An 18,678-nucleotide genomic window follows, 5' to 3' on the forward strand; every position below is an offset into this window, starting at 1 on the left:
AGTGCATATTTCATTTGAGCTCTGCTGCATCTACAAGCATAAACCTGATGCTTGTGTAAAGATGTTTGTTACGCTTGTGTTGAGGCTTTTAAAATGTTTTCCTGTGCGGATTCACCTCAGGGTTGAACAAAATCTCTTTCAAATCGACTGTTAGCATGACTTATGTTCAGGTTTAGTTGTATCCGCATCTTTGCCTGTAACACACTAGGAGCACACCTCAATAATCCATCTGTTTTATAAATGAAAGGAAAATGTTTGTCACTTCAATTAAATGTCCGACCGGTCAAAGGGAGATGGGCTTGAACAGTGGCACCTCGCTCTGCCAGTGAAGGGGTTAGATCATCGGTCTTCTGCAGTCTTCCGTAGCTTGCTTTGCTCATTTCAGAAAGTGGAGTTTTGCCCCAAGGCTTCACCTTCCAGCACATTCCCTGCACACACATTCATCTGAATTGCACCACTCTCCCTTATTTCACGATACTCCTCTTTGAGCCCAGTTTCTTTCAGCAGTTTCCCAGTTTTCCCAGTGGCCTTCTGGTGTCTACTCCATCACTTTACATTCTTTTCCAGTGATACTGTATTTTATTTTCATACCTTCAATTCATCACTCAACATCCACCTCTGGTCACTACATGTTGCAACACCTATTTGTTCTAAGCTGCACCATCTGCTGCTTTCTGCCATCACCCAACTCAAGTTCACTCTCCAACCTCCCCCTCCCACACACACCCTGCCTGCCCCCTCACTTCCCCCACCTCCTCCCCCTCAGACTTGGGTCAGATAGTACTTGCAAATGATGTTGGCGTTGATTCTGACCTGCCGGTTGCACCGAATAGGCAGGCTTTGCCACACAGGACAGTGCACTTGGTGTCAGAGTTCAGATGATTTAAGTCTTCGGATGTCAGCAGGGCTTCCGAGAGGACTTGACACTATTTGTATTGTCACAGTTTGGTAAAATCTGCCCATTTGGTGCACAGTTTCAACCAAACGCTGTGAGTTATTTGCAAATGCTATCTGAGGCAGGTCTGCTTCCCCTGCCTGGTGTGTCTAACGCTGTGGGCTGCGGCTGTGTGTCTGACTGTTGCAGGCTATGAGGATGTGGGCCAGGCTTCAGGGAGTGGGGATTTCTGTAAGGGCGGATACGGCACTGCTGTGGCCGCTGCCGCTTCTGCACAAAACAAGCCAGCCAGCTCTGTCACCGGGCCTGGAGTCGGTGAGTGCCGCCACATGCCAGATTAAAACAACAGGAGAAAACAAAAAAAAAAACCCTGTCCCTCCCGTCTTCCTCCTTGTGTCACCAACCATCCTTCTCCCCCTCTTTGCTATCGTTCCTTTGCCTCACCGCTGTTGAGCTGTGCCTGTGGGAAGACCCAGCACACCACATATGCTTTTAGACAGCCCGATGCAGCCCGCCTCTCTTTCAGGCCTCGTCTGCCATTGTGTCTGTTACCTGTTCTCTTCCAGAGCAACTCATCACCAATCCAATCTGGTTCATATGTTCCTGCTGGGTAATTATCAGGTCAAAAAAATATGGCAGGTCACAAGGGCTGTGGCTGCCATAAACTGATGAGTTCCTCTGGTTGATGCAGTCTCATTTTCCCTCTTTGTTGCTTGCTCTTCATTCATGTGGTCATTGCTGGTGTGTCTGTCTTCAGAGTATCAAGTTTGCTGTCCTATGGGTGAACTAAGGTTACAACCGAAGTGAAAAGGGCGACAGAAACGCAATATTACTTTATCAAAAAAGGATGTGCTATTATAAGAGTGTGAATTTCTTTATTATTCATGGGGGATATTATCATGCTTTCTGACCTGCACCTTGTTATGTCAGTGTGATGGGAAATGTATGTATTGGTCATTTTTAAAAGTCACAATATGAGTCTTACACACTTAAACCAGTCTCCACATAATACAGGAATTTCGAAACGGTACCTTGAAAAACATATCTACCATTTTCAATACCACTGGGAAATAACCTTTTTGGTGCCACGGCCTCTGATGCCAAATGTCAAAAGCATTGGGGCTCTTTGCATAGCAGTCCTATCATGTCTTAATGAAGCTGTAAAGAACATTTATGTAACTGACTGAATGACAAATGCACTTTAAGTCACTTTAAGAGATGCATACATGAAGACAACAGCATTACATGTTCCAAGTTTGCATAGAATTTGCTACGGGTTGACCGATTATCGACCCTGTTATGTTATCTGACCAGCATTTTTCCAATTAACGTTATCAGTGATTTTTCTGTCTAATTGCTGATAACATAAACAGGTTGTTCAACTTTGGCTCTGTTGCCGTATCTCCTCACACAGCATCTGGCTTGTGGAGTTTACAGGGTGATTGCTGTTGATTAAACCCCACTTCTTCAGGTCGATTACACACTAAAGGACAGCTTGAGGGAGCTACAGAGCTTGAGACCAACTCCGTCCTGTTGACCCAGGCATGGTTGAGAACGTGTTTCTGATGAATGCAGATGAAAGTGCTACTCATGTATAGCTGTTGCTTTTGCAAAAGACAAAAGAACATGTCTTCTCATTGCTGTCACTGCAGTTACTGTCACTGTCTGGCTACTTGGCGTGAGACCTGACTCATAACATGACTCATTAACATCCGGAAGGATGCCATGAACTCACTGTCGACGGGGACATGCAGTTTATTGGGACAAGGTTGAGAGTAAATGAACGTACGGAAGTACTTCAGCTGAGTATAGTTTGGTGGTGATGCTCCTACTTTTTACTGAATACTAAGAGAAAACAAAACAAAGAAAAGTATCAACATTTTGATTTTGGGACATTACACTTCAGAGTGGTTCAAATTGTTTCTGAGACACGGATGAAAACTGTTGGCAGGGAGCGCTCGAGTGATGACACAGAAGCTGAAGGAGGTGGAAGTTTGACAGATGTAATGTTGAATCCATCACTGCACTTTATAGTATGATTGTTGTTCTCCTCTTGCTCACAGATTACCAAAATTACCAAAATATTAAGGACATTAACTAGCACACTAACATTTTGTCTTACTAAAACTGGGGATTTGAACATTTGCGTCTGTTCTGTCCAGTGTCCGTCTTGTCTCGCACACCAGTTGACCCTGCTTTGCATCTCGATGACAATGCAGGGGGACAGTGTGTGCCACAACAACCAAAGCAGCAAACACCAGATACAGTCAGAACTGTACCACTGTGGCTGACTGGAACTGATACGCTGCGACACCATCTCTCTCTGCTCTCTTCCTCTTCATCTCCTCATCTTGTCTCTCTTTGCTGTCCTCCATTGAAGGGAAATTCTACTGGAATCATCTATGTTTGCTGACATAGATGTTCATACCTCTGATTTCCCAGGATTATTTTTGATTTCAAATGTTTTTTTTCTCAGTTGCTTGGATTGAACAGTGTTCCTTAAAGTGATAAAGTAAGTGTAGATTTAGAGATACTAGATTACCTGTTGTCAGTACATATAGAAATTGTGTTAGTTTGAATCTGAATATAACCATGTGACTGGTCATGGTGTGTTTAGCGTCCCCTTCACGTGCTTGTTTATTTCCCTGGTTTTTGGACTGATTCCGTTTCCCGTCTCTTCTGTCTCTGCAGGAGTCTCTGTGACATCAAGCAACACAGGGGTACCAGATATTTCAGGGTCTGTTTACACAAAGACGCAGGTAATTACAGACCAGAAATCTTCAGACGAATATTCGCTCCTCACAAGACATGTGCTTGCTGGAAATTCGTCATTCGCTAAGTCAAAAAATGGTTTACCTCAAGCAAAATATCTGTCTCTGTTCCCCCCCACAGTCGTTTGAGAAGCAGGGTTTCCACGCTGGCACGCCAGCAGCTTCGTTCAGCCTGCCCTCGGCTCTGGGCAGCGGGGGACCCATCAATGCCCCGGCCGCCGCCGGCTACGCCCCGGCCCCGTTCATGCACATCCTGGCGCCACATCAACAACCCCACTCTCAGATCCTGCACCACCACCTGCAGCAGGACGGACAGGTAGTACACGCTTTTGTTGTTGGGTTTGTCTCCATCTGTTGGTGCGGTTCACATTCATACCTGTTGCTCAGTTCAGTCAGTCTAGACCAAGAAAAGCAGATTCTTGTTTGGTCTTTATTTTCTGGTTTACGTCCACACATGCTAAACTTCCAAGAGGAATAATAACATGAAAACATATCGACTGACAGGTAACTCAGTCATTGGACAGCTTAGTCATTGTCATCTAGCATCAGTGGTGCAACATGTGGGGAATTCAAATTCTACTTAAGACTGCAATTCTAAAAAAAAATTACAGACTGACAAAAACATGACAACAAAAGAGTTGTGTAACCCATGATTATGAGGACAAAAGTTCCTGTATGGAGACTATGCTTCACAGTTGGATATGATCTTTGTTTTACTCCTTTGAATCTTGAATAGCTTAAGGAAAAATCCCTGCACAAAGTTGCATGATCACAAGAGCGATCTGCCTTAGATGTATTCATCATGTCCAAGGATGAGTTTGCTTTATTGATAGGTCACTGTCCGCAGATGGATTTAGAACTAATTTGGCTTCCAAATTCATGTCAGAATATTATCAGTGAGCTACAAAAAAGAGGCACTGCAGTGTTTTTAATTTGCATTAATATTAATACACAAGACTGTTTCCGGCTTAAGAAAACAACAGAAAACTATATATCGATATATATATATATCGATATATATATATTGGTGTGTATGTCTTGCATCTGTCATGGTTAAACTCTCTCCTCTCTCGACAGAGTGGCACTGGACAGCGCAGCCAGAACGCCTCCATTCAGCAGAAGTCTCAGATCAACAAGTCGGCATACAACAGCTACAACTGGGGGGCAAACTAACATCCGGCTCCAGGCCCCACCCCCTCGACATTGTTAACAGACGCTAGAAGGGGGCTCATCACTCCTTCTGCAAACAGTCTCCACGTATAATCTCCCTCTTCCTCGTGCAGAGATTCCCTCCCCAGTCTCTTGGCCCAGCACTCCTGCAGCTCTGACCGCGGTCAGAGGAGGTGCTGTGCCGAGAGATCAAGCACTGTAACGATGCATGGACGGGTGGGAGGGACACGAGGGGCTTAGAAAGAGGGGAGATTGGAGCTTAATGGTTATAGAAATCCACCATCAAGAGGTGAAATATTGAGTGTTGGGAATTTGTATCGTGTTAAACCCCCCCCCCCCCGCCCCTGCCTCACCCCCTTTTTTCTTTCACTTGTATGTAACATAGAACTGTTTTCTAAAAGAATGAATGTTTCCTGTATGGTCTTTTTCTTTTTTGTCCTTTCCCTACCCCCTTTTTGTTTCTTTTTTGTTTTTTTTTTTGTTCCTGAAGGGGAGGAATGAAGTAATATCTGAAGGTGGGGGGACAGGCTGGTTTTGTATTTCTCACCCTCAACTTCCCCCAATCCTTAAATTCTGGTGGAAACTCTTCCCTCCTGCACAAAAAACCCAAACACAATAATTTGCTTGATTGCTGTTTAAAAAAAAAAAAAATCTTTTCATTTTTATGTAATTTTTAAGTTTGAAGAAACAATTCTCTAAATTGGTAGAGTTGTGAAGTTTATTTTTTACCAAATATAGATATATTATATATAAAGACATATAAGCAAGCTCGCAGGCTTGGACTGTGAGGAAAGTGTGTTTGTCATGTGACTGCGTGCATGTTTGTACACATGGGGGGCCGTGGGTCGTTTACTGTGCTTTGTTTTCAGCCTAGCACAGATTTTTTTCATTGTCCAACACTTGTACAGTAACTGTTCCCATGAATTATAAATATGTTGCATAGAGGGTCCCACCTATTCTGCAAAAGATGTTGAGAATGATTTCCAAGGCCAATACACACCCAGTCTGCCTTCCAGTGTGTGTTTTATTTTGTTTTGTTTCTGAGGCCCCCCCACCTCCTCCCTGCTCCACCACCTGTCCCCCCTCCCCCGTTATAAGGAAAACCTGCAACATTGAATACTGATGGACAGAATTGTACTATGGGTTTTTTGTCAGTGATTTATTTTTTTCTTTTTGTACTGTGCGTTTTAAAAAAAAAAAAAAATTTAAATGGATAAACTTGTCTTGTACATATATAAAAAAAACACAAGTACTGTAGTCCCTGTTTGTTCGATGGCTTTTCTCCTTTTCCTTCTCAAATCCTTGACTTGTTTAGCTTTTTTTTTTGTTTCATATATTTTTTTTATTTTGTAAAAATATATAAATATTAAGTAAATAAACAAGAAAAGGACATTTTCATCATTTTGGATGTGAATGTCTTTTAAGAAACTATATTTGTTTCTCATGTGGCTTGTAAATACAGCAGCATCTCCTCCTCCAACAGTCTGACAGTGATGCCCAGTGTTTATATGTGTCTGGCCTTAATTCATCTGACAGCTTGAAACGTTAATTCACTGATTCTTAATATCAACTGAACAATGAATAGTGAACGCTGTAAGAGGAAGCCTGTGCCATCGTGTGTTTGGCCCAAACCATCTGACTCAGAGGCTGTAGGTTCGGTTTCTGTTATCTAACAGACTCCAGAGGATCAACATTACCAAATTAAACTCCAAACACAGCACTTACTCCAGACATTTGCTTTTTCTTTGTTTAAGATGTTCTGTGTGATTGACAGCTAGCTGCTGAACAGACCAGTGTCTGAGAATATGACCTAAATACATAACATTACCATGCTGCCATGTACATTTCCCAAAGAATTACCTGCCGAATATTTATCTTCACGTTCTGATTAGTCTTGTCAGCATTCTGCCACGGTGCCGGTCCTGACAAGAGATTAACATGTCTAACATGTTTTTACTCATGAGGGGATGTAGTTGAAGCGTTAGATTATCAGTCGTGTAAAATGAAAAGCAGCACTTTGGGTGTCTAATTAGTATTCAAACAGCTGACAGGATGTCAAGAAAGCAGATCAGCCCCATTTGGTTGAAAGGGGCTTCTTGCATCCAGATGAACGCCTGTGTTTATAAAGTCAAAGTGCCTGATTTAACCACTAAAGTAATTCATTTCACAACTAAGCTCACATTAAATAGCCTCATTTTTTACAGTGTTCAACTTCATGTTACCCTGTCCAGTGTTTTCTAAAGTAAAAATTAAGAAATATTTGGCAAACTGTATTTATTTGGATGGTTCAATTCTGTGGTCCATTCTTAGAGGATTGTAGATGAAGAGTTCACAGACAAAAAACGTACATACATCTGCTAGGTGGAATTAAGTAAAACGCACAATTCCTTATCAACTGCTGTGGAAAGGTAACGTTAGCACAGAATGAAAAAAGTAAAAGAAATAGGTTATATGAGGTGGGGTGAGGGTGGATGTGATCCCCCTTATCAACCTGCCATTCCTCCTCCACTTTACCTCATCGCAGATACAGCTCAGGGGATAGAAGTGTTGTTTAGTTGAATATGCTGTCCTTCACAATCATCATCCTTCAGCTATGGAAGTCCAAGAGGAAAATAAGTGAGCTCACTAAATTTGATAAGGGGAAAAAATCCCGGCTTGCTATACCATGATTATGACTTTTTAACCCATAATTTTGACTTTGTATTATTATTATTTATTTATTTTTTGCTCAGAAATGTTACTTTCTATCTCATATTTATGACAAACTGTATGACAGAAGTTTTTATTTTATATCAAAGCTGTTTTCTCTTTAAGTTGCATCGCTGGACCTCCACATTTATCTGACTGATGTTTGGATGAGTTAGTCTGGCCATTACTTCTGCTGCGCTTCTCTTCTCTAATTTATGGTAAAGCAGTATTACGACTGGTTGCGTCATCATGAACTTCTAGAACACTTTACGGCACTGTTGACAACAAACTGGTTGTCGTCTCATCCAGTGGGTGTTCGCTGTTTGTGTCTCTCACTTGTAGTTATGGTTTAGCTTTCAACAAACACTTTCATTAAATGAGTGTTTTCGATTTGTTTCGCGGGTTCTTCGGGGTTCCTGGAGGCCATTACCGCGGACGAAGGTGAGTTAATGGAGTCGGAAAGTGAAGAACGCAGCGGTCGGTGAGCTAAGCTAACAGAAAGTTGGCTAACTTTGCTCCTCGCGCTGTGGAGTGAGTTAGGTAATGAGACTGCTTTGGTTAGACGATTAGTGTTTCTCTGCCAGAATGACCACAGGGGTCCCACCTTAGTAGCATGGCGGGCTTATTTAGGCAAAGAGTGACCTCGGGATTAATACGATTGAGTACTTTGACGTCTAAAAACGTAACTGACTTGACCTTTCAGAGAACTCAGGCTAGCCGAAAGTGAGAGTAAACAGTCTGTGTATCCACTGAAGTGACAAAAATGTTCCTCTGCATCAGGGACCCCTTCTTCGATGCCATGACTCATGACGACGACGACGACGATGATGACGATGAAGATGGGTTCCGCTACGATGGGTTCCGAGGGGAGCAGCAGGACCCCTTCGACAGCGCCTGGAGGTTTGGCTTCAGCTTCGGTCCGGACGGGATGAGGATCCAGGAGCCTCCTGGTTTTGGTCACGTCCTCAGGGAGATGGAGGAGATATTTACCCAGCTCGGCCGCTGGGAAGGACGGCCAGAGTCTGGACACAGTGGTATGAAAACCTGAGCCGTGATAAAGTACCTAACCATTCCTTTTGGCCAGCTTTATTTTTGGTATTCTTGACCCTGGGGCACACCCACCTGAAGGCTCTCCATCTGCCAGTTGCAGTGCTTTCTATGTGCACATGCTTAAGGGATAAGATCACCCAAAAATATGTTCAGCCCCATGCCGATGAAAAGTCGGCTGAAGTTTGGTAGTCCACATACATTCCTGGAGCTTCACAGCAAAACGGCTACGGAAGAAGAAGGGGACTTGTATTACAACTGAGAAAGAAAACAAAACAAAAATGGCTCCACCCAAGTCTCCAGAAGCCCTGAGACCCCAAATAGATTTGAAAAGACATTATTTAAACCTTTTCTTGTAAAGAAACCAAACATTGTAAGATTTGGTCTGTCTGTCTTTTATCCCTCTGTAGCTTTGATCCTTCACAGGAGCCAGAGTTATTTTTGACAGCAAAGGCAACAATTTACAATTAAAGCCAAAGTGTTCAAGCTCTTAAATGATTTTTATTTCAAGTTTCTTCCTGCTCCAGAGGCTGAGAATGAAAAGGTTTTAGTAAATGTTAACAGGTCTGTCAAGTTCTCCAGAAAGTCCTAAGGTTCTAGGAGGTGTTTCAAACAATGCCTCAGGTCTTCATTTATTAGTGTATTTCTGTTTTATTCCTGAGTCAGTTTGTATCTCTGTAATTTCTCAGGTGTTCCCTTGCTGCCACCACCTCAGGACCGAGCAGAGAGGGGTGAAAGGGGGTCCAGTGGGAACCCCTTGAGAGATTTTATGCTCAAATCCCCTGACAGTGACCCACGAGGACCCCCACCAGGGCCGTCTAGAGAGCCTAGAAACGATGGCTACCCCTCTCATGAGCCACCTGGCTCGCCATTCCACGGCTGGACTCCATTTTCTAAAGTAAATAAAATATTCGAACTTTCACACTTTTCTTTTTCTGGCAACGTGATGTGTTACTGTATCATCTTTCTTATATATTCTTTGTAGTTTAATGATATCTGGAAAAAGGGGCCACAGAGAGGTCCAGAGGAGGGGCCCAGAGAAGACAGAGGTAGGTGAGATTTTAATCTTTCAGGAAAGTGAAGTGAAGTAGTGTGCAAACTAATTTCCTGATTCCCATCCTTTCCAGATCTGGACTCTGCAGTGTCCGCTGGAGGTCTGGATCAGATTCTGACGCCACCTGCTGGTCAGACACCGAACCAACCCAGGAGTCGATCATTCTTCCAGTCTGTCACTGTCACCAAGGTGGTGAAGCCTGATGGGGTGAGAGAAACAGTCTATCTAACATGTCATGGGAAGGTGATATGGCCCAGTGTGTGTAACGTTACATAATGCTGCCAGGGTCTGAGAAAACATCCTCAAAATATTTTCACAGTTTAAACTGTGAGGTCATATGTAAATCAGTCTGACACAAATCATTGTAATCATCTTTTGCCAGTTTTGAATTAATGTTCGTCTCTGTTTTTCTGTGTGTCAGACTGTGGAGGAGAGGCGAACAGTTAGAGACAGTCAAGGCAAAGAAGAGACGACAGTGACCCATTCAGGAGGTCCTGGGAGTCTGGAGGGACCAGACCATCAAACTGGACCAGGTCAGTCAATACAGAGTGGGTGTTTCCAAACTGTCTGCCGACAGGTTTTAAAGTGTATCTTAATTAGCTTGATCCATTTCTTATGCATCCTCGTTTCTATTTCAGGCGGTCAGCATCCATTTTCGGACTTGCGGGACGACGACTCGTTATTCTCCAAGTTCTTTGGAGGGTTTAGATAACATGTGACAGGATGTATGTTCTCTGGACTGCTTTGCTTTTGTCCATTTCAATCTGTGAGTGTTTCTCTAAAAGCTGTGAGTTTACAGATTTGTAGGATTTACATATGTGGACAGAACAACTGCATGACCTACGATTGCCAAAATGAATGATTCAGATCTCCGGCCTGTTTTTAAGATGAAACCAATATGTTTTTCTCCCAGCCGATCACATTCCTTTAGATTAGAACCTGCCAATCCCGACTACTAGTGATTCTGACAAGTTAAAACACATCAGACACAAAACAGTACACAAATACATATTTTATTTTTTGAATTGTCCTGTAGGATATGCTTGTATGGGTGTGAGTGTGTGTGACATGTGAAATAAAGTCTTAATATATTTACAAAGTTGTCCTGTTTTTGTATTTCTGTTGTGCAGTTATACTTATGTGACAACTCGGAAAATTGTCCCAAAAGTCGAACTTCTACAGTGTGTATATATATTTTGTTTTTATTTCTAGTCACAACAACCAAACCAAATAAAAAAACTTAACATGGTCACATTTGGCTGATTTGACTGCATCATCTGGTTGAGACTTTAGTCTCTTATCTTTCACTGTACTCAGTGTTACTACTGAACAGTACTTTTGATCTAGTTTTAGTTGTGTTTTATTCACCTGAGGTTTGAGGTTCAGAGAACCAGAGAAAAGGTTCTGATGGATCAGAATCATAATTTCCTTTATTTGTCCTGCAAACAGGGAAATTTCTTCACCACAGCAACCAAAGGACAAGTTATTGTAATAGAAATAATATTAAAAACAGTAAACGATACAATAAAAAAGTAAGAAGTATAAAATAGAACATGGAGCAGCTGTAACCAAATAAACAGAAGGACATTGAACAGCATGGTTAATCAACCTCTTTAAACCTATTTGTATGTGTTAACAATATTGTTGTACTGGAAGGGATTCCTAACGTGAACTTAAGTGAAACACAGAAGAAAATAATGATAGAAAAACAGACAGTAAATGCAGCGCTTGTGTTCTTCACATGTTTTTGTGCCTGACGAGGTTGACCAATTGTTTATATATTCCCATCTTATTCTGTCTTTCCACCTTCAAGCTGTGTTCTTTAACTAAATTCTGTTGTATTTGCTAAAATTGTCATTATGATCTGACAGTAAAAATAATTTACAGGTCAGCTGTGTAAGAATCCACTGTCTGTGGCTCCTCCCAGTGGCCCTAATTTGATTTGCAAGAATCCACAGCTCCGGATCAACAAGACCAATCAGAGCCAAGGGGCGTGTCTGAGAAGTGTCAATCATTCTGTGCATATGCTGCTGGCAGCCCTCCTCCCTCAGACAGGGCATACTGGGCAGTGCCCCTCCCCCGCACAGGTGCAGTGCCTGCTCTTACCTGGTCAGATACGTTTAAGCTCAAACTGTAAACAATGGCGGAGAACAGACAACAACAACAGAGCCAAAAATGCCCCACCATTGCCCACATCAAAGAGAAGAAACAGGAAGACTGACAAAGAAAAGAAGTGTAAAAACAAAGATTTGGACTGAGTCAGAGAGAAAACACGACCAAATATCGGAGCCTCATTTCAGAGGTGGAGGAGCTGTGGGATTTTTAAGGACTTAAGAGTGATGCAGAGTTGGCTGCTTTTCTGCTGAACAAGTAAGGAGCTTGATATATTTTTCACTCTGTGTTTTAGCCATGAGGCTAAGGTGTTGGTAGTTACAGTAATACTCGCAATGGTGCATATCACTGTACGATCACTGTACATAGTCGAGCTATGTAGCTTGCTGGGAGATCTAGCTTGTTAGCTTGTATGCTAACCCTGTTGTTAAGCTTTGTCTTTATGGCTACTGGTTAGCAAAAGTGTCTTTCAAGTGGCCGGGCAGTGATAACTTTAGTTTGTGTTCGGTGTTGGTTTAGAAAAAATAATGTTATTCATGCTTCAGAAAGGCAGCATGGCAAAAATGTTGCACCTGGTAACTCTGTCTTCTGCTATGTGAGGATATTGTTTGTTACTCGGGTTACTATAGTAACTCGGCTTGATGCACTCATCATTGTAATTTAGTTGTATTGGTCAGAAATAGAACAATCACAGCTTATGTTGTTGTTGTTATTTTGAATACGACATCTTGGTTATCAGGCGTCGTCTGTTACCGTGGTTACAAGCCTGCTTCTTTTCTGGCTAAGTCCACTTTTTTGTCAAAACTCCAGACTGCAACTTTAAACTCATTTCTTCTTCTTCTTCTTCTTCTTCTTCTTCTTCTTCTTCTTCTTCTTCTTCTTCTTCTTCTCTCTTCCTCTTTTTCACTTGCCCCTCTCTTGAAAATGGGCCTGCACAGTGTCAGTGTAACCTGGATCAGGTTTTTGGTTTCACTGTGCTCCAGCAGAGATGTCTTTGATACAGAAAGAATGATAATTCCTGTTCAACTATGATTACTAAAAAAATCTCAGTGCTGTTTCATGTGTGAAACATCAAAAGGTCTCACTGCTCCGGTTGCTTCTCGTGCTCTGTTCCTTCATAAGGGGAGGAGAGATTGTGGTGTGTGGGAGTTTTCCTTTGAAAAACAGACCGTTCACTCCACTTCAGAGGGAACTCTTTCATAAACACACAGGAATATGAAATGTGTTCGATCTTGTGCTCTCAGCTTCAAAAGGTTAAGATGAACCTTCACTGAGCTTTAAATTCTTTTTCTTTCGCTGCCCTGTAGATAATTCTGTTTTTATCCAACAATAGCTTTTTGATCTGTTCACTGAGCAGAAATCACCAACCAGAGAAAAGGACGAACACCAGTGGCTGAGTGTTACAGGTGTATCAGCTCAACTCAATACACAATATTTGCAAAGTTGCTTCTGACATCCTTCTATTTTCCTTTGACTTGGGTCCAACTGTCAGTGGATTTTAGACTCTTCACTCCCATGTTACATTCTGGCCTCTGACGCTTTCATGCATGAATTATTAAATCACAAAGTAATTGTTTTAGCAGTGTTTGTTTTTTGTCAAAACGTGATAAATCATGCCAATATAACTGTTTTATTTCCAGTTTAAGTTAGTTTCCAGAGAACATCATGGATCAATATCATAAAAAGTGAAATGTTTTTATTCTCAGAAAGCCAGATGCCTAAAAACAATAACTTTTAATCAAAAATAAGATGGATACTTTTATCCAGATTTTGATTACAATATTTCTTGTATTTTTTTTTTCCTGTAAGTACATCTGTCCTCACAGTGGAGGTATTTTCTGCATATTGGGCCGACATGTTGTTGTCGCTGGTACAGTTTGTTAATGTTTGATTGCTTATGCTGATTCTGATCTTGCTGCTGTTGGACCACTTTACTGATCATCTTGATGTATTTTGAATTAGGACCTTATTTAGGGCTATAGAGGGATAATCATCATTGTGTTGTTTTTATTTCTGTCCTGATGATTGTTCAGTGATGAAGTGCTGCTGAGCACATGTTCTGTCACGTTTGTTGTTTCTTTTTATGTTGTGGATCAGTACACACATAAAAAAAATCATGTATGCAGAATGAAAAAAAGTTTTGTTTTTTTTCAGGAGATTTTTTTTGGAACTCAGTAAAACAATTTTTTCCTGTTCCTCAGGACTGTAGAAAACACATTACTTTTCGGGGACACGTACACTTGAACTTGACTTAAGTAGTCAGAAGATAATTTAACATTGCTGTTTCCAGTGTTAATTAAATCAGAAAAACAAAACCAAAACTAATCTTAGTGGCTTCTGAGGTTAAAAGAAGTGAACAGTTATCCCAGGGACACTCGGTGTGTCTCCTCTTCCCTCTTCCATTTTTCAAATAAATGATGCCACATCTTGAAATGACAGAGATTTTCCAGCAAAGTGCTTCCAGTTGTTTCAAGTTCAAAGTTTAAAGAATAAAATAATAATCAGAAAGTGTTTACAGGATGCACATACATTTCGAAGTCATCGGAAAGAAACTCAGATGTCTTTCAGCTTCCCCTTCATTCAGTCACATTTAGAGGGAGGGTTATCTTTCACAGGAAATTGACGGGCTGGTTAACTTTTTCTACGAGGCTATAAAATAGAGATGAGATGTTTCTATGCGGTGCTTTGCTCCTCTTGTATAACTCACTGAGTAATCTCATGGTCATTAAAAGGCGTTTTATGGTCTCTCTGTAAACATGTTATCTCCTTCATGGTGTTGGTCATTTGCAGTTATTTACCCCTCCAGCTGCAGTGTGTACAGAATAGGTACATTTAATATGCATCTCGTGTTAAATCTACAGTATCACCTGTCTCTCTCATGTCTGTTTAAGGAGTAATAACTCTTATCAGAGATCACGGCGATAAACACATGAGCACAAGGTCCCAGCCGGAGAGATTTCCATCTCTTATCTGCTTTATGATGCTGTGGTCATTTATTCAGATGCAACATGAACCCGCACACCAAGTTGTCCCAGGTAAATAGAAATATTAGCAGTGTTAACAGTGGACCAAGACAGACATTTGTATTCTGTTCCTGTTTGTATTCAGGGAAATGAGAGAAGAAGAAATGTAACAACCAATCAAATGAGAGGCACAATCAGGGTCAATTCCGATCAGGTGAAGTCGCAGAGAAACCGGCCAAGTGAAGCGGTGTGAGCCCAGCTCTGTGCAGCCGGGAGCTCTCTGGTCATGCCTGCTGTGATTTAGGCATCAGGATGTCCTACAAAGTGAACTACTCTCCTCTGCTGCGTGCACACACTCCGCCGCCTCCTCGGCCATGCCATAAAGTGTGTGACGTAGCCTACAGCCCCGGTATGAAAGGGCAAACTCTGCTGGGTGAGACAGACAGTGCAGTGCTGTGTGGCTCGGGCCCACCTGATGACGGCGTCCCGCCTCTGAAAGCTGACCAGTGGCCGGACGGTGCAGAGGAAACCTCGGGGATGGAGAGGTTGCTGAGGAAGTGTCAGATCAGAAACCAGCTGGTCAGGGAGTGTTTGGCCGAGTGCCTCGGAGTCTACGTCCTGATTGTGAGTATTTTTCTTTGAGGATCTGAACTTAATTTAGCTGCACAAGGCAATTTGCTGTAGGTGGAGAGGCTTTAATGCATCAGTTTGTCAAAGGAAAGCGACAGATTGGCCCTTTAAATTTGCTTGAATATTTGCAGCACCTTCTGAAAACAATGAATTTCTTACTTTCTAAGTGTGTGACATGGTTTGAGAAAAGAAATACGGGCATACTCTTTTTGTTTTGAAGCAGCTTTTGAATCCACACAATGGATAACCAAAGGACTTTGGCCTAAGAACAAGACAGACAGAATAAGAGGGGGAGGCTGGGGGAGGCTGGGTGAGGATAGAGAGGGAGGGAGGGAGGGTGGCATGTTGCTCATCAGTGATCTGGAGTGAGCGGTTATGTTTGTTTGTGTCTCTCACCTGTCAGGGCAATGAACATTTACAGCACAAATCATAAAGCAGGTTCTTTGGAAATGAGGTTCATAAAAAAGGAAAAAAAAAGAAGACGATACGAAGGCTGCAGCTGAGCACGGAGTCATCACATCTGGGTCACCGCCGTTTTCAGGTTTCTGTTTTGACCGATCTTCACCAGACTGTTGTATTAAACTAACGCAGCTCTTCATCTCGCGTGCCTGCAGCTGTTTGGATGTGGCTCCGCCGCCCAGGTGACCACGAGCCAGGAGAAGAACGGGCAGTACCTGTCGATCAACCTGGGCTTTGCCCTGGGAGTGACGTTTGGGGTGTTTGTGTCCCGCGGAGTCTCAGGTGAGGGACTGTGTGAACATTAATGGTGAGGTGACAGGGAAGAAAAGTCTCATTACTGCTTCAAGCGTCAGATCTCTAACGGTTTCATTAGAGCAAAGCTAAATCAGAACAGAAATATTGTCCTCATAGATCTTGGTGCAATTTTTCAATATTTTGTGCACATTTTTCTGCACAATCATCATGAATGATGGTGACAGAAATATGTAATGGGGGAAAAAAGTACAGTACAGTGCATTTTTTGAGATATGATACAAAACTAAACACTGTAATAATAACAGCTCCAATGAAAAAGGGGAATTTCACTTTAAATGTTACAAGGAAGGTAAAGAAAGGAGATGCATAGAAGAATATATACAGTCAATATTTCACAAACTGTCCCTTTAATGAGTGAGCCAGCCAGGTCAATTATACAAGACGATAAAAACACTCCATGATTATCTTACACGAGTTTATAATTTATTTCTGACATGAAGACATTGTTCCTTGCAGCACATGTGAGGATGTCGTCCAGCCTGCCAGAGCAACAATAACACCTCGACTCCAGTCCAGGAGCAATAAAGGTTATCACGCTGATCGCACCAATTAACTTTGAACGTTAACGCCAAGGAAGAGCGATTATGACATGTGAATTAGGACGTGCAAATGCAGTCATTAAATGAGTAAAAAAGTCAGACTAGCCTGCCTTCTGCCAAAGCAAAAATTTGTTTAAACTCTGTCAAGTGTGCACAACAACATAAAATCTTGTATTCTACACAATTATATCACTTTCAGTCATGGCGCAGGTCAACACTTCTTGACAGGATCGCGCCCGCGTGTGTGTGTGTGTGTGTGTGTAAAAGTTGGGCTGCAACTAACTGTTATTTTCATCAACAATCAATCACAGTTAACGTATCTATCACGTAGTCTAAAAAATGTTTAAAGAATTGTGAAAATTCCAAAAGTGGTGCCAGCGTGGCGTCTTCAGGTTGCTTCTTTTCTCCAACCACCGCTACAAAACTCTTCACTTGCCATCAGAAATGACAAAGACAGGCTGCAAATATTTGACAAATTCTGGGGAAAATGAAACAAATTGAAAGTCAAAGTAGTTGCAAATCAACTTACTAATCGATTTAACTGATGTAATGTAAAAGGTTTCCTAAAATGTCAGTGTCGTGATGCTAAGTCTGATGTCAGCCGTGACCCTGACCTGATTATCTTTACCTCATTAAGGAGCCCATCTGAACCCGGCTGTGTCTCTGAGCTTGTGTGCGTTGGGAAGACACCCCTGGGTGAAGCTGCCGTTCTACGTCTTCTTCCAGGTGCTGGGAGCCTTTCTGGCAGCAGCTACCGTTGGTCTGCAGTACTATGGTGAGTTACAGATCTCGTGTTTTCACCCACATCTGTCTGTTGGTCGGCTTGTCAGCAGGATGACACAAAAAACTTCTGAACGGATTTCCACCAAAACTCGGATGGAAGATGAGTCTCGGCCCAGAATGGACCCTGATAACTTTTGGTGCAGATCTTTCTTTCTTCAATATATCTCTCTTTCTTTAATATATCTCAGGGAATAAAGCACAGAGTGATCGACTCAAGAGTGCCTTTGTTCATTGTATTGAAGGAGCACAAAAAATATATATATATTGCCTTCGTATTTATGTTTTTCGTGTTTAGTATGCATAAATGTGATAATAAGACAAGTGTTTTTGTGTGTTTTTACATGTTTGCAGATGCCATCCGGGCGTACGGTGGAGGTGAGCTGACGGTGACTGGTCCCACCGCCACAGCCGGCATATTCTCCACCTACCCAGCTGCCTACCTCAGTGTGTGGGGAGGAGTCGTGGACCAGGTCAGATACTGTAACACCAGATGCTGCCTTCGTTTTCACGTTACCTTTCGATGTATGTGAACGCTTCCCCCTGTTCTCCAGGTGATCGGCACGGCGGCCCTGCTGATGTGTGTCCTGGCTCTCGGGGACCAGAGGAACAGTCCCCTCCCTGATGGTCTCCAGCCGGTTCTGGTGGGAGCGGCGGTGCTGGTGATCGGCGTCTCCATGGGCTCCAACAGCGGCTACGCCCTGAACCCGGCCAGGGATTTGGGACCTCGACTGTTCACATACATCGCCGGCTGGGGAGTGGATGTTTTTAAGTTAGTGGCATCTGTGTTCAAACCGTGTAGTTTGCCCCACGTGAATGAGTTTAAAGTCTGACTGGATGTGACCCCGCTGTCGTTGCAGGGCCGGAGGTGGCTGGTGGTGGGTGCCCATAGTGGGCCCCTGTGTCGGGGCGCTGCTCGGGACGCTGATCTACATGCTGATGGTTGAAGTGCACCACCCCAGCCTGTCTGAGCTCCAGACATCATGTCAGGAGGCTACTGAGAAGGCGGGGGTGGAGCTGGAAGGGGTGGAGCCGGACTGTGTCAAGCCCAGCACTAAAATGTAGTGAGAATGTTAAAGAAACTGTCATTATACATTAAAGGTTATCGATGTGTGCTTTCCTCTGAGGTTGTCTTTGTTAGTATCTGTGACGGGGTCGAGCGGTTCTGAAGCGAACTGAAATGACATTCTCGAGTATGAATCCCGACAACTTTCCCTCCACCAGCAGGTCAGATTTTCCTCCTTATCGAGTAAAA

The 18,678-nt window shown here is 42.7% G+C and overlaps 3 protein-coding genes across 10 annotated transcripts in view; all 3 read left to right on the forward strand.

Moving 5' to 3' along the window:
* The window catches only part of ubap2l (ubiquitin associated protein 2-like), a 28,918-nt gene extending 22,362 nt beyond the window's left edge, over positions 1–6,556 (forward strand). For 6 of the 8 annotated variants that reach the window (XM_037092535.1, XM_037092534.1, XM_037092533.1 and 3 more), the window contains 4 exons: positions 1,085–1,210; positions 3,587–3,654; positions 3,788–3,982; positions 4,744–6,556. In XM_037092535.1, coding sequence (XP_036948430.1) covers positions 1,085–1,210; positions 3,587–3,654; positions 3,788–3,982; positions 4,744–4,839 — 485 coding nt within the window. In that variant the 3' untranslated portion in view covers positions 4,840–6,556. The remainder of the gene's footprint in view (positions 1–1,084; positions 1,211–3,586; positions 3,655–3,787; positions 3,983–4,743) is intronic. The other 2 variants (XM_037092539.1, XM_037092540.1) reach the window with 1 other exon arrangement.
* Positions 6,557–7,778: 1,222 nt separating this feature from the next.
* On the forward strand, positions 7,779–10,720 carry hax1 (HCLS1 associated protein X-1). Its single transcript, XM_037092548.1, has 7 exons — positions 7,779–7,965; positions 8,305–8,558; positions 9,261–9,469; positions 9,557–9,620; positions 9,699–9,832; positions 10,047–10,158; positions 10,264–10,720. The coding sequence occupies exons 1-7, from the start codon at positions 7,901–7,903 to the stop codon at positions 10,335–10,337; spliced, it is 912 nt and encodes a 303-aa protein (XP_036948443.1). The 5' UTR covers positions 7,779–7,900; the 3' UTR covers positions 10,338–10,720.
* A 4,203-nt stretch (positions 10,721–14,923) lies between these two features.
* On the forward strand, positions 14,924–18,549 carry aqp10b (aquaporin 10b). Its single transcript, XM_037092547.1, has 6 exons — positions 14,924–15,324; positions 15,945–16,071; positions 17,281–17,418; positions 17,778–17,896; positions 17,978–18,195; positions 18,284–18,549. Exons 1-6 carry the CDS (start codon positions 15,013–15,015, stop codon positions 18,486–18,488), a joined length of 1,119 nt encoding a protein of 372 aa, XP_036948442.1. The 5' UTR covers positions 14,924–15,012; the 3' UTR covers positions 18,489–18,549.
* Positions 18,550–18,678: the final 129 nt, after the last annotated feature.

Source organism: Acanthopagrus latus, chromosome 3, assembly GCF_904848185.1.
Source record: "Acanthopagrus latus isolate v.2019 chromosome 3, fAcaLat1.1, whole genome shotgun sequence".
NCBI classification, from domain to species: Eukaryota; Metazoa; Chordata; class Actinopteri; order Spariformes; family Sparidae; genus Acanthopagrus; species Acanthopagrus latus.

What these genes read in the sequence shown, in the direction of transcription:
- aqp10b (XM_037092547.1), top strand. Translation starts at nt 15,013, where the DNA reads ATGTCCTACAAAGTGAACTACTCTCCTCTGCTGCGTGCACACACTCCG. An exon ending in TCGGAGTCTACGTCCTGATT is followed by an intron (nt 15,325 to 15,944) that starts GTGAGTATTTTT and finishes GCGTGCCTGCAG; the next exon opens with CTGTTTGGATGTGGCTCCGC. An exon ending in TGGGGAGTGGATGTTTTTAA is followed by an intron (nt 18,196 to 18,283) that starts GTTAGTGGCATC and finishes CTGTCGTTGCAG; the next exon opens with GGCCGGAGGTGGCTGGTGGT.
- hax1 (XM_037092548.1), top strand. Translation starts at nt 7,901, where the DNA reads ATGAGTGTTTTCGATTTGTTTCGCGGGTTCTTCGGGGTTCCTGGAGGC. An exon ending in GCTGGACTCCATTTTCTAAA is followed by an intron (nt 9,470 to 9,556) that starts GTAAATAAAATA and finishes TATTCTTTGTAG; the next exon opens with TTTAATGATATCTGGAAAAA. An exon ending in GGGGCCCAGAGAAGACAGAG is followed by an intron (nt 9,621 to 9,698) that starts GTAGGTGAGATT and finishes CATCCTTTCCAG; the next exon opens with ATCTGGACTCTGCAGTGTCC.